Genomic DNA, 15,551 nt, shown 5'->3' on the forward strand with positions numbered 1-15,551 from the left:
CTTTGTGTGTACAATATGTGTGTGCACACATGCAGACTCATCATGGCCACCAGGTGTAGCAAAGTGAGGACTCCAGGGTCCCGACTCCACCCACATCCATCCCAGGGAGTCTATATAAGAAGGTGACCTGGGCACAAGGCCTTCCACTGGCTAGGTTGAAACAAGGCAGGAAGGACAAGCCAGGAACTGTTGGTGAAGCGGCGTGGGGTGCGTGAGCATACACCCAAACCATGGGCAATAGCAAGAGCGGAGCTCTGTCCAAAGAGATCCTGGAAGATCTGAAGCTGAACACCAAGTATTCGGAAGACGAGCTGTGCAAATGGTATGAGAGCTTCCAGAAGCAGTGTCCTGATGGGCGCATCAGCCGGGCTGAGTTTGAAAAGATCTACGGCAACTTCTTCCCCAACTCTGATCCCAAGGTCTATGCCCGGCATGTCTTCCGAAGCTTTGACACCAACGACGATGGGACCCTAGACTTCCGGGAGTACATCATTGCACTCCATCTCACCTCCACCGGCAAGACCAACCTCAAGCTGGAATGGGCTTTCTCACTCTTTGATGTGGATCGCAATGGAGAGATCAGCAAACATGAGGTTCTTGAGATCGTTGCAGTAAGTGAAGGGGATGTGTGGGGCGGTGAGAGGGACAGGGAGCCATGGGGAAAGGGTCACGGGAAAGATCCAAGTTGAGAGCTTCCCCACAACAGTGTGCTGTGGATTAAATTACATTTATGAGGCTAACTGTTGTGGATCTTTTGCACAGGACTGTTTGGAGGATACTTACTTACTTACGCGATCCCTCGTAGCCTGAGGATGATGGTCCTCCAAGTCTGGTGTCTTGGCGGATAACTCACTGAAGAAGCCACTGAACTGTTGAGTTGTTTAATGTTTTTCTCTGGGTAGTAGTTGATTTGGGGTGCATATCCCTTTACATCAGGTCTTCTTACAGCTGGAATGGCAATATATTCAACCCAAGTCCATTTCAGTAGATGGAAACCAGTGAAAGTGGCTAGCTCATATCCAGATCTCTCAAAGAGACATATAGTCCCATTCATGGAGCTGCATCACAAGCTTGCTTATGCTTGAAGCAAATTCAGTCCTACCAACCATTGTTCATTCTCCTATGGGACAGAAAATTATAATCCTCTTGGTTAGTCTTAACTAGAGTGTCTTACTCTACAGGTAAATCCCATTGACAATAGGTTACCAACTATAGTCACATGTTGGAGCCATACTTATTAAAGGGGAAGGACGGAAGGGGCAAGAACTGGACACGTGACTCCCCCTCAGTCCACCTGGACGTGATGGGATGACAAGGGATTACCTTGGTCAAAGGCTTTGTCTTTTGCCCAATGGAATTAGCCTTGGCCTATGGGGGGGAAATCCTGTTACGTCTATTTAACGAGATGAACGGGATTGACAGAGCAGTAAACAGCTCTAAATCCATGGCTAATTATATCTCACTGGCCTCAACTGTCCCCAGCAAGAAGCAAATGCCCATGTTTTATGCAGGATAGGTATTGCTATCTTTCTGAAAGAGTATATTCTAAAAGATCCAAATCTGTACGGCTCTATGCTACTAATTTAAACTGGTTTGAAACCACACTCAAAGATACTTGGAAATTCTAATATTGTATGAGCTTTTTAACAATATTTAAAGAGTCACATGGGCATACTTCATAGTCTATCATTACTTAGGACTTGAAACGATTGGTTCAGTTTACATGGCCTATTTGACAACACACCTTCATTGACAAAATTTAGGCTGTTGCTATTCCAAATGCTCTGAAATTCCTTCCCAGGAAGACTTGATATATCCAACAGTGACTCAAAACATGGAAAAGGACAGCATTCGGTTGGAAGGTGTCTTCGGTAGCCACATAAACTTGGCCTTACTTGCCTCTTTGTGGATTTAACAGAGCTCTGTGTACATGTCCAAAAAATCCTTGCCGTTGCTGACCTTCCTCCACTTTTCTAGCTTCTAGACTCTTTCCCCCTCCCCATGTAAGAGAAGATAGAGCAATCTGAGATTAAAGTTGGATTAGGTGGGATTAAATCCCTGACCCACTCCGTGCAATATTCGCCTTGCTTCAACTGTATCTTCAGGGGAATAACTTCCTCTTCTCTGACCTTGAAAAGATGGGATCATAAACAGACCATTCCCACGTAGGCCAAGATTCTGCACCGATAGTGCAGTTAAAGTGGGATCAGAGTGCCGTAATTGTGTAGTAGAGAACGTGAAAGAAGTCTCCTTTTGCAACCAGAGGTAGTAAATTGTTTTTGGTATTGAGGGTGAATTTATCTTTAGTCTGAGTGAAGCAATTGCAGGAGATGAGTGCCACGAAAGAGCAGTTGTTTACTACTTCTTATGTGAGTTTATTTATCTGCAGGGTGAGAGGATCTTGTGGGATTTTCTGCTTCAGGGCCCAAAAAGTATAGCTTAGCTATTCCTGTAAAATGAAACAAGAGGATGATTGGAAACTTAGGGAGGTACATTGAGGAATCACAGCCAGTGTCTCACCAAAATATAAGTTTTCGAGTATGATGAAACCATGGAAGCTAAAGTGGAATAACGCACATGTGCACACGCACATGCGCACACACATGTAACTGCAGGACTGATGCTGCAGTTTCGTTTATCCATGTCCAATATCTTAGCTTTTCCTGTAAAATGAAACAAGGGGATGATTGGGAACTTAGGGAGGTTCACAGCTAGTGTCTCACCAAAATACACGTTTTTGGGTATGATGGAACCATGGAAGCTAAAGTGGAATAATGTTATAATTATGTACATTAAGACACAGACACACACCTGTAACCATGTCCAACAAAATAGGTCCTCTCTAGGTATTTTCTAGGTCCTCCAGCACAACTTAATTGTACTCTTGGGCCAGAAGTCCTTCATTTCAATGGGATTCGCTATTACCTGCAGTTTCGCCTGTCCACACAAAGTCTGGGAATGTATTCCCCGCAGATACAGGGTTGATACTGTTGTGTGAATAGGTTCTCGCTACACTAGGCATGGGCAAACTTCAGCCCTTCAGATGTTTTGGACTTCAATTCCCACAATTCCTAACAGCCTCAGGCCCCTTCCTTTTCCCCCTCAGCCGCTTAAGCGGCTGAGGGGGAAAAGGAAAGGGCCTGAGGCTGTTAGGAATCGTGGGAGTTGAAGTCCAAAACAGCTGGAGGACCAAAGTTTGCTCACGCTTGCTTGACACAAAACTGGGAAGCGCTCACTTTTTAAATCCAAATTGGGCAATAAAAATCTGCTCAGGATTGTGGACTACCTGTTTTAAAATACCACGTTCCTATTGATACACATCAGAGATGGTTCCTTGGGCCTTTAAGGAAAGGATTATTATGTACAACCAGTGGTGACAGCATTAGACCTGGGTTAATCCCTTAGGTTTAGCATTGGTCTCCGTGTGTGACTTAAGCTTTGATGCACCGAAAACCGGAGAAAGGTCCTGTACCTTTAATGGGGTTTCTGAAAGCTGGCATCCAACAATACATGGGAATTAGTGTTTCTCTAGTCCGCGAATGTTTGTGCCACAATATACTATTTGTTTTCAAATTGTCACCAAACTCTTCTGTTGTGCCTGTCGCAACTGAGCACCTTGGCATTGCCCATCAGCAGCAGAGCAAAGGGTTTTTGGAAGCAATTGGCACACCAAAAGCAAAAGATGGGGAAAGAACACAAGGTTTTACACCAGGCATAGGCAAACTTCAGCCCTCCAGGTGTTTTGGACTTCAACTCCCACAATTCCTAACAGCCTACCGGCTGTTAGGAATTGTGGGAGTTGAAGTCCAAAACACCTGGAGGGCCGAAGTTTGCCCAGTTTTGAGCCTTAACAAAACAAGGCAAATTCTTCCACAGATTTTCAAACTCTGCATAGTGACAAGTTTGTGTGTCAGCTTCAGTGTGTAGGTGTGTCACTCGAAGATAATTAGAGATCTCTGAGTCTATGTGAAATATATTATCGAAGGCTTTCATGGCCGGAATCACTGGGTTGCTGTAAGTTTTTCGGGCTGTATGGCCATGTTCCAGAAGCATTCTCTCCTGAGGAGAGAATGCTTCTGGAACATGGCCATACAGCCCGAAAAACTTACAGCAGCCCTATTGTGAAATAAGCAATACATTAAAGATTTTCCAAACTATCAATGAAAGTTTTCATGAGATAAGTTGTGTCCCCATACATTTCATTATTACCATTTATAAGGGGCTGGTTTATCTTCCAGTTTGCTAGTAAAACTGAATTACTGTGTCGCGAAATGACGCGTATCTGAAAACATTAAATGTATGGAAATCTTTGCACTAGAGAAGCTTGTTTTGGTTAAGGACAACTTATAGGAGATTCAAATGCGCCCGACATACTACTAAGTTGATATATCCCGCATTTCAGCCGACCAAAATAGGAGCTCCCAGTGGCGCAATGGGTTGAACCCTTGTGCCGGTAGGACTGAAGACTGATGGGTCAGAGATTCCAATCCGGGGAGATCACGGATGAGCTCCCTCTGTCAGCTCCAGCTCCCCATGTGGGGACATGAGAGAAGCCTCCCACAAGGATGGTAAAACATCAAACATCTGGGCGTCCCCCGGGCAACGTCCTTGCAGACAGCCAATTCTCTCACACCAGAAGCGACTTGCAGTTTCTCAAGTCGCTCCTGACACACACGAAAAAAGCCGAATAAAATCCCTTCGACACAGCACACCAAATCACACTTCCCTGTTTAATAACATTGTGCTGTTCAGTACGAGGAAACCTATAAGGTAAGTCAGTAATAATTCCATTAAAAAATAATTCACAACTGCTCAGTGTTGTACATTGATTTAACATTCGTGCCTGTATTCGATACTCAACGTGTTATCCATTGAATCCTATTATATGGTACTTTCTGCAGATGGGATCTTTATGTGCAAAACAATTTGCCCTGTATGTTTATATATCAAATATATACTTTGTCTCCTTGTTTTGCCTACGAGTGGGGAAATATTGTGAATTGTATGTGTGATGCTGAACTGCTGGATGTCCCCCTTCAGCAAGATTTCAGCACATTTCCAATTGCTCTATTAAAAAGGCATAAAGACCTGGAATTCAGTATAGGATTTGTGTTTGCGGGAAACAGAATTGAGCAGTTTCCTAGTGTTTCAATTCAGCAATAAGATGGTATCACATTATTACATAGATCCCCCTGTGGTGCAGTGAGTTAAACCCTTGTGCTGGCAGGGCTGAAGACTGACAGGTCGGAGATTTGAATCCGGGGAGAGTGCGGATGAGCTCCCTCTGTCAGCTCCAGCTCCCCATGCAGGGACATGAGAGAAGCCTCCCACAAGGATGGTAAAACATCAAAACATCTGGGCGTCCTGTGGGCAATGTCCTTGCAGATGGCCAATTCTCTCACACCAGAAGCAACTTGCAGTTTCTCAAGTCGTTCCTGACATGGAAAAAAATATATATTATTACATAAGGGAGCCAATAATGTGCTATGAATTCTCTCACACCAGAAGTGACTTGCAGTTTCTCAAGTCACTCCTGACACGAAAAAATATTACATAAGGGAGCCCACCATGTGCTATAGTTGCTCTTAATGCATATTGACCAAAGAATGCCAACGAGCATCCATAGACCCCTTTACATATCAGGGCGCTCTTGTGGGTCCCATTATGTATCTTTGCAATTCACTAGGAGGTTCCCATTGCACTTGAGCGTGTGTAAAGATAGACAATGAAATCGACAATATACAACCATAGTCCTGGTTTCAAAGAGTGGCATTAGAGCTGATACTTTAAACATGCTCAGAATCCACTTTAACCACAACATTAGTAATCCCGGTGATGTAAAAGGAAATATATAGATTCTTCAGAGGCTCTTATATTCAAAAAGATAGATAAGAGATATGGAACAGAGCGACATAATAGATATATAATATTGTATATAGTAATGTCAGCAGAGGAAAGAGCATAAGAGGGCACTCTGCTTGCATTCCTCATAGCAAGCATGGGCAAACTTGGGCTCTCCAGGTGTTTTGGACTTCGACTCCCATAATTCCTATTGCCCATACCTTCTATAAACCCAGATAACTGAACAGGTTTGCAAGTCTACTCTCAGGTGGAAAAAAATACATATAAACTTCTATCCACCGCCCACTTCTCCAACCTGTAAATAGTCCAGAAACACTACTGGCCCTTTGCAGAACATCTTGTCAGTGCCAAGTTAACTTTTCTCAAGACAGTTATGGCTTTCCCTAGTACCTGTGACTTGGACAGTGCTCATAATGGTCCCCCTCAAGCCATCTGGAAGCTCACATAATCGCTTGTAAGTCCAGGATTAACCCAAGAGTGTGTGCATCTATACATGTATTCCACACTCCACTCCTGAAATAGCTTCCAGGATGAGCTGCTGAGGCACAGGTAGAAACATCCAGCATCAGAAACCCGTTGTTTGAACATCAGCTCCAAGTGGATGGAGGGATTGGCTCAACCCCAAATTAATAGAATTTCACCAGCACTGAGGAAGCAAAAGGGAACTCTACTAGGATGGTTGGGAATATTTTCACTAGAGCATGCATGGGTAAACTTGGGCCCTCCAAGGGTTTTGGACTTCAACTCCCTACCGGCTGTTAGGAATTGTGGGAGTTGAAATCCAAAACCCTTGGAGGACCCAAGTTTGCCCATGACTGCAGTAGACGAAAGCTGACTAGAACAGTGGTTCCAGATGTCAAGCTACGTCTTTTCAAAACCCACTTGTGCCTAGTCAACAGTGAGGACTTCTGGGAAACATAGTCCAACATTATCTTTGAACTCCAGATTGGAAACTGTTCAATTAGAAGAAAACAGAACAGTTGAACATTTCTATGTGTGGCATTCCTTTCTCGTGTTTTTTTATTCGGCCATTGCTGCAGTGTTCAATATCTAACGATTTCCCCTTCCATAAATTCAAATCTACATCCTCTTATGTGACTCTCTAGATTGTTAGGAATTGTGGGAGTTTAAGTCCAAAACACCTGAAGAAGGGCCAAACTTTGCCCATGCCTACTCTAGATGTTCTTGGAGTGGAAACTTCCAGCACACCTTTCCAATTAAGGCTGCTAGGAATGTCACTCCAATAAAATGTGGATGTCCACTCTTTGTTTACGCCAGTGGTTCTCAACCTGTGGGTCTCAGATGTTTTGGCCTTTAACTCCCAGAAATTCTAATAGCTGGTAAACTGGTTGGGATTTCTGGGAGTTGTAGGCCAAAACACCTGGGGACTCACAGGTTGAGAACCACTGGTTTACCCCATAATTCAAACTCAGAGAACATCTGGCCCTCTTAACAAGTAGAACAGAAGTTCAACCCACTGATCTCTTTTATGAACTAACTACTCATTTGAACCCATAGCTAGATAATCTCATACTCCGAGACCAATCTTGGTCAAATTGCTAGGGTTGATTTATGAAGAACTGTGCTCAAACCCTCACTTAGCTCCAAGGATCACTGTTGGAGTTTGAGATAGTTTGCCTCATGCCAGTTTACACTAAGAACAGCTAGCTAGACCCTGAGGTCAATGGATGAAGAGTAGGAAAGCAAAGTGATGGATAGCACTCATCCTATAGTTCAGTGGTTCTCAACCTGTGGGTCCCCCGATGTGTTGACCTTCAACTCCCAGAAATCCTAATAGCTGGTAAACTGGCCGGGATATCTGGGAGGGGTAGGCCAAAACATCTGAGGACTCACAGGTTGAGAACCACTGCTGTAGTTGAACATCTCAGTGGTGTTTCTCTTGGTCTTCTGCTATTACAGCTATCCTTATAATTTATTTGTATGGCCTCAACCGCCCATCCTTGCTTTCTCTCAGCAGGTATTCTTATCTATTCTTCTTTCCCAGAAATAGTTTTGTCATTAGGTGGAGAGAGGTGACCCTCTCTGATGGTGGGCATGTGACAAAGTGTTGAAGGGCAGAGATATTTATGTCAACATGGACTGCCCTGGACTTCTTAGGTTCTCAGTTTCTGAGATGCAATAGAGCAGGCATGGGCAAACTTTGGCCCTCCAGGTGTTTTGGACTTCAACTCCCACAATTGTGGGAGTTGAAGTCCAAAACACCTGGAGGGCCAAAGTTTGCCCATGCCTGCAATAGAGGATTTAGTCCTCATGCTCAAGTCAGATGTCTGTGAAAGGAAGATGGTGGAACTTCCTACCACAAGATTCAGGGACAAGTGTCAACTCAGACAGTTTCAGAAAGAGGATTAGATAAGGTTATGGAGGGTTAAGTCTATCAAAGGCTATTAATAACCAGGGGCTATAGATTACCACCAGCATTAGAAGCAATATACCTCTCAATTCCAGTTTCAGGGGAACACAAGCAGGGAGGGTGCAATTTGCATTCATGCCCTACTTGCAAATCCCCCATATGCGACAGGTTGCCACTTCTAGGTGTGACTGGCTTGTGCCCTCCCATATTGCCAAGCTATATATGCTCCTGCCCAATACTCCTCCTGAACATTGGTATTTCCAAATTTCACACATGTTTACACTATTATGTCTTCAGTCAAAACCTTTATCTTTGGGGGAAGGTAATGAAAATCAGCGCTAGGGCTCTTTAGTGAACAATGGAAGTGTCAAGGATGAGAAAACAAAAAATGATATGCAAGATTCCTGTTTTCTAGAAACTATATAGCTATGAAAGGTAAGAACCCAGGGAAGTCATGCTACCCCTCTATTCTGCCTTGGTCAGACCACACCTGGAATCACATTGTGTCCAGTTCTGGGCACCACAATTGAAGGAAGATGTTGACAAGATGGAATGTGTCCAGAGGAGGGTGACTAAAATGATCAAGAGTCTGGAGAACAAGCACCATGAGGAGCGGCTTAAAGCGCTGGGCATGTTTAGCCTGAAGAAGAGAAGGTTGAGAGGAGACATGATGATGGCCATGTGTAAATATGTGAGGGGAAATCATAGGGAGAAGGAACCAAGCTAATTTTCTGCTGCCCTGGAAACTAGGACGCGGAACAATGACTTCAAACTACAGGAAAGGGGATTCCACCTGAACATGAGGAAGAACTTCCTAACTGTGAGAGCTGTTCGGCAGTGGAACTCTCTGTCCCAGAGTGTGGTGGAGGCTTTTAAACAGAGGCTGGATGGCCATCTTTCGAGGGTGCTTTAAATGCGATTTTCCTGCTTCTTGGCAGGGGGTTGGACTGGATATCCCACGAGGACTCTTCCAACTGTTATGATTCTATTATAACCAGGATTCTAGTAAGAAATCAAGTTTAGGACTCCAACTCCCAGCATCCTGGAGCCAGCATCGCCATCATGGTTAGGGAATTCTGGGAGATATAGTGTTTGGGTGATTCTGAGAGATAAAATGTGACTATGGGTGCTGTGATCTCCTGCTAATATGAATGTTTGCCTGATTCCATCTTCCAAATGGTACTCATCGAAGGTTATCTATCTACTCTCTTTCCTTCTCTCAGGCAATATTCAAGATGATTCCTCCTGAAGAACAGAAGACTTTGCCGGAGGATGAAAACACTCCTCAGAAACGGGCTGACAAGCTGTGGGCATATTTTAATAAGGGAGAAACCGGTAAGTGTTTCTGTCGTCCCACCTACAGTATTCCTCAATGTTCTGCTCTTGGCAAAAGAGGAAACCTGGATCCATCCCAACCGTCACCACACTTCCTACCTTTCTATATAATGCCTTAGTTGGCATTAAAAATTGAGCAGGCCTACTCTTAATATTTTATTCATTCAAAGCATTTAAGGATCGTCTGTCAAACCACCATGATATATGACAGAATATCTCATCAAATTAAAAGGTTGTGGTGAGCCTGTTTGGCTTGGAAGCTGGCCTTTGTTTATATTTGTAGGCCTGATCAATATAACTGCATATAGACAAAGTATAGGCAAGCTTGGACTCTTGAGGTTTTTGGACTTCAACTCCCACAATTCCTAACAGCCTCAGGACCCTTCCTGAGGGAGCTGGAGTCCAAAACACCTGGAGGGATCAAGTTTGCCCATACCTGACTTATATAGGCATACACGTACAGTGGCTCTTTACATATCTTACTGGCTTTTGTACATCATAGAAAAAATAATCTCATCATTCCTAACATAGATTAATACAGACTTTGGAAAATGCACTTTTTAGACTATAGTTTCCTGAACCTCCTAGACACTGGGACCCCAGACCCTGCTTACTGCAAGACTCTGTAAACTGCAATCCAAAAAAGTAACTTTCCCAAGCTCTGTGATTAACATAGGAACACGCTGGTAGTATGTCTGCTTGGTTCCAAAATTGCTGTCTAAGGTCTCCAAATCACACTCTCTTTCCATTATGTGTTGCTGAATAGATACTTTATGATGCAACTATTTGTTTTCCACCAGTTGGAGATTGACCTGAATGGTCCCCATGATTTCTTCTGATTCTCTCATTTGAAATCCAAGATTATTTAAGATAGATTGACTACAGAAAAAAAAACCCTATTATCCTATAGTAGGACTGGGAAATGTGTCCCTTCTGATGATGTTGTTGGGACTGCAACATCCAGTATTCCTCATCACTGGCTATAGCACTGCTGGGTATTGTAGTCCAACGACATCTGGAAGTGAAGTTAGATTGACAACAGAAAAAAAACTATTATCCTATAGTAGAAACGGGGAACGTGTCCCTTCTGATGATGTTGTTGGATGCAACATCCAGTATTCTTCTCACCGGCTAAAGGGCTGCTGAGCGTTGCAGTCCAACGTCATCTGGAAGGCAACAGCCTTGCCCTATAACATTTCCTGCTAACTAGGTGTTCATATACAAGCAGATATACATGCATTAGAGCAACTTTCCACAACCCAGTTTTCCCCATATGTTTTAGAGGGATACAATTGCCATTGGCCAGATTCCCATAGATCAATACTTCTCAACCTTTGGGTCCCCAGATGTTTTGGTCTTCAACTCCCAGAAATCCTAAAAGCTGGTAAACTGGCTGGGATTTCTGGAAGTTGAAGACCAAAACACCTGGGGACCTACAGGTTGAGAACCACTGGAATAGATGTAAGTCAACTTAGAAAGACATGAGTGTCCACCAGGATTTTGATTGATATCTCCTAGTGCAGTGATTCTCAACCTATGGGTCCTGAGGTGTTTTGGCCTACAAGAAATCCCAGCCTATTTACCAGCTGTTAGGATTTCTGGGAGTTGAAGGCCAAAACATCTGGGGATCCGCAGGTTGAAAACCACTGTTTGGAGATAAGGCAGCTGAAAGCATTTGGCAAGTACTTATCTTGGAGAAGGTTACAATCCTAGATGCCTTTGCTCTACAACTCCCATCAGTCCTACTTATCATCACCAATGGAGAGAACTGCACCCCCCCCCCAAACATCTGGAGGGCCACCAGTTGTTTGCTATACACACTTCAATGAGAGTAAGCCTCGCTGAATGCATTGGGGAGGGTTAAGAAGAAGCCAGTTGGCATCAATCTCTGCCAAATTGATTGTAGGCATAATCTGTGCTGTTAAGCAGGCTGCAGGGCATGATATGCAGAATGACCGATTAGCGGTAGTTAATATTCTGTCAGTGGAGTTTATGAATGTTTAATTTATAAGGTTTATATTTGATTTTTCCACTCTGGGACTTATGTATAATGTATTTTCCATTCTTGGCAGCTTTATTCCCCAAGGTCAATACAAAATAAATGGCTGCTATGATTTCAGAGTGCTCCAATATTGCTTTACCTGGCCTCTCAAAAATCAAAGGATGGGGGTGAAGATGCCTTGCGTTTCCTGACAAAATTTAAATTGGTTTTTTAGATGCTTTGCAGGGTAGCTTCCCCACCAAATAACTTCAGCACAAATCCATATATACACAGACACACATCAACTCAAGCCGGATATGTATAAATTATCCTAGCTTCCGGCACATTTTGTATGAGGGGGCAGGATTTGTTTGTTGTTGTTGTGTGCCTTTGAGTCATTTCTATTATGAAGACTCTAAGGCAGGCATGAGCAAACTTCGGCCCTCCAGGTGTTTTGGACTTCAACTCCCACCATTCCTAACAGCCTACCGACTGTTAGGAATGGTGGGAGTTGAAGTCCAAAACATCTGGAGGGCCAAAGTTTGCTCATGCCTGCTCTAAGGCGCAACATTAGTTCAGAGGAAATTTGCCTTTGTCTTCCTGTGAGGCTGAGAGAGTATGACTTGTCCAATGTCACCAAGTAGGTTTCCATGACTAGTGGTCTTCAAGGTTGCAAACCACTTTTAGATGCCATCAATCCTTTTATTCTTCTCGTATCAAAATAGTCATGAGTTTTCAGCGAAAGGTACTGTTCTGATATCCTCAAAGTTGGTCTGCTTGGAAAGAGAGTAGTGCCTAGATATAGTTGTTGTGTACTTGCATAATACTGAAACCAATAGTAAGAATAAGTCAGTGGAGACCATCATGAAGACAATAACCAAATAAATGGATTATTATGAAATTGTCCCTAACATACAATTAATGTATCAAGGAAAAGCGAAAATATATCAGAACCTATCAAGCAAATATAAGGATGGCTATAAACCAGGGGAGCCCCCAGTGGCACAGTGGATTAAACTGCTGAGCTGCTGAACTTGCTAACCTATAGGTCAGCAATTCAAATCTGGGGAGCGGGGTGAGCTGCCACTGTTAGCCCCAGCTTCTGCCAACCTAGCAGCTCAAAAACATGCAAAATGTGGGTAGATCAATAGGTACAGCTCCAACAGGAAAGTAACGGCACTCCATGCAGTCATGCCGGCTACATTACCTTGGAGGTGTCTACGGACAATGCCGGCTCTTTGGCCTAGAAATGGAAATGAGCACCACCTCCCAGAGTTGGACTTGACTAATGTCAGAAAAAACCTTTACCTTTAAAGTCATATAATCCAGTTAAAAGCAGCTAACATGTAAATATGAGTAAATCAATAGGTACCGCTCCCACAAAAGGTCAACGGTTCAAATCCAAGGAGTGGAGTTAGCTCCCGCTGTTAGTCCCAGCTTCTACCAACCTAGCAGTTCAAAAACATGTAAAATGTGAGTAGATCAATAGGTACCGCTCCGGCGGGAAAGTAACAGCACTCCATGTGGTAATGACTTTGGAGGTGTCTATGGACACCGCCGGCTCTTCTGTTTAGAAATGGAGATGAGCACCAACCTCCCAGAATCAGACCTGACTAGACTTAATATAATATTGTCCAATTAAAAAATATTAGTCCAACATAGGAAAGGTTTCCAAATATTGCTGGGAGACTCCCTTCTCTTGATGTTGTTCTTGTACTGCCTGCTACTGCATTGAATACGTACGAACGCATGTCTTCCTTTCTTTCTTTTCCAACAGATAAACTTGCTGAGAAGGAGTTTATTGAAGGAGTGATGAAGAACGATGCAATAATGAGACTCATCCAGTATGAGCCCAAGAAAAAATAGGAGCTTTGGTATTAATTGTTAGGAGGGAAATTGAAAGCGTGGGTGTAAAAAATCGGAGCTTGGGAAAGTTCATTTTGGGGAAGACTACAACTCCCAGAATCCCCAGCCCACATGGCCAAAGGCTGTGCTCGCTTGGCAGAATTCTGGGAGTTATAGCTTTTTTAAAGAAATACTGTTTCCAAGCTCTGATAGAAGCGTATGTTTGTATGCATGATGCAAAGCAAAGGGGAATATTGTAATACCCTGTGTGTGTGTGTGAGTGTATGTGTGAGAGAAATAGAACTTGGGGGGGAATTTGTGCACACTCATGGAAAAGTACGACTATAAACACAACTGTATTCCCTTTCCTGTACCAACTCTGTTAGCGATAGCCATCCTTTTTCTGTTTCTGTCCTTTTAATTTTTCATTATTTTTCAATGGAAGGTCAGCCCCGCTGCCATTAAAAAAAGCTCACTTGAGCGAACATATTTAGGGGCAGGGGGAAGAAAGGTCGAGGAAAGGTTGAGATATGAAAAACAGTAAGAAACAAGGAAAATATTATTATTGCTATTATTGTTGTTGTTGTTGTTAAATTGCAAAAAAACAAAAACAAAGACACACATAAAAGAGGTTGAAGAAAGGAGGTAAGAGTCAGCGGATTTTGATCTTTGATCCAGGAGACTAGTCATGAAGCTCACCAGAAGGCTTCTCTCATGCCCTCGCATGGGAAGCTGGAGCTGACAGATGAGAGCTCACCCCATTCCCCGGATTCGAACTGCCGACCTTTCGGTCAGCAGTCCTGGCAGCAAAATTGTTTAACCCATTGCGCCACCGGGGGCTTCTTTTGCTTAACACAATTATAGTGCTATGATCCATCCCATTTTAACTGCCAGGCCTTTGTCCTTTGGGATCCTGGGATTTGTAGCGCAGAAGAGGGAATATTTAGAGTTCTCAGCCAGAGAGCTGTAGTGCCTCAGCAAACTAGTTAACTGGCATCCATGGGGAAAGTTACAACAATGGACTCTTGGTTAACTGGCACTGGTGTGGAAAGTTACAACAATGGACTCTCAGTTAACTGGCACCAGTGGGGAAAGTTACAACAATGGACTCTCAGTTAACCAGCACCCATGGGGAAAGTTATTATCATACTCTCAGTTAACCAGCACCCATGGGCAAAGTCATCATACTCTCAGTTAACCGCACCCATGGGGAAAATTATCATACTCTCAGTTAACTGGTACCCATGGGGAAAGTTACAACAATGGACTCTCAGTTAACCGGCATCCATGGAGAAAGTTATTATCATACTCTCAGTTTACCAGCACCCATGGGGACGTTATTATCATACTCTCAGTTAACCAGCACCCATGGGGAAAGACATGATCATCGTCTCAGTTAACCAGCACCGATGGACAAAGTAATTATCCTCTCAGTTAACCGATACCCATAGGGAAAGTTATTATCATATTCTTGGTTAACTGGCACCCATGGGGAAAATTATTATCATACTCTCAGTTAACTGCCACCTATGTGGCTGAGGGGGACAAGGAAAGGGTCTAAGGATGTTAGGAATAGTGGGAGTTGAAGTTCAAAACCCTAAGAATAGTTATGTCCCTTTTTCTCTTTTGCACTCAGTTAAATATAATAACATCCCTTTGTATTTCTTAAAAGTTCGAGAGCTGGGAGGCCAACAACTCCCCATCTGGCACGCATTTACTCAGAAGTTAGTACCACTCAGATCAATGGGATGGATTTGCTTCCTCTGGTTTCTCTGGATCCTTGCATTTTCAAAACATGACACCGGCAAATACATCTCTGTTTTGTCACTGGACTGCCCAACACTGCTCGAAGATGTATTGTACTGGGTTGTTTTGGAGAATGGGGGCGAGCAAGCTAGCTAACAGAACTATAGAGCCAATATAATTCTTCCTAGATGTGGATTTTAATGTCCGTCGTTGTTTTTCCTTCCTCTATCACACTAGCGGTGTTTCTTGTTTCTGTAAGAAAAAACAGGGTTACTTACTTCTAGGGAGGGGTTGGCAAGGGTTAATATACTAAAGAGGAGCGTGTTTTAAGTTTCTGTTACCCTGTCTGTTTTTCAATAAAGGGCATTGTGTGTATCAGACTTGGCACCGAGGAGTATATTCCAACAGAAA

General features: G+C 43.4%; 1 protein-coding gene across 1 annotated transcript; it reads left to right on the forward strand.

The window, feature by feature from the left end:
- Positions 1-129: 129 nt before the first annotated feature.
- Positions 130-15,515, forward strand: RCVRN (recoverin). The gene is made up of 3 exons (XM_060780406.2): positions 130-611; positions 9,457-9,568; positions 13,327-15,515. The coding sequence occupies exons 1-3, from the start codon at positions 231-233 to the stop codon at positions 13,413-13,415; spliced, it is 582 nt and encodes a 193-aa protein (XP_060636389.2). The 5' UTR covers positions 130-230; the 3' UTR covers positions 13,416-15,515.
- The last annotated feature ends 36 nt before the right edge of the window (positions 15,516-15,551 follow it).

Source organism: Anolis sagrei, chromosome 6 (assembly GCF_037176765.1).
Source record: "Anolis sagrei isolate rAnoSag1 chromosome 6, rAnoSag1.mat, whole genome shotgun sequence".
In the NCBI taxonomy this organism is placed as follows: Eukaryota; Metazoa; Chordata; class Lepidosauria; order Squamata; family Dactyloidae; genus Anolis; species Anolis sagrei.

Coding starts and splice junctions, on each gene's coding strand:
- RCVRN (XM_060780406.2), top strand. CDS start 231: ATGGGCAATAGCAAGAGCGGAGCTCTGTCCAAAGAGATCCTGGAAGAT. Junction 612..9,456: donor AGGTTCTTGAGATCGTTGCA/GTAAGTGAAGGG, acceptor TCCTTCTCTCAG/GCAATATTCAAGATGATTCC. Junction 9,569..13,326: donor TTTTAATAAGGGAGAAACCG/GTAAGTGTTTCT, acceptor CTTTTCCAACAG/ATAAACTTGCTGAGAAGGAG.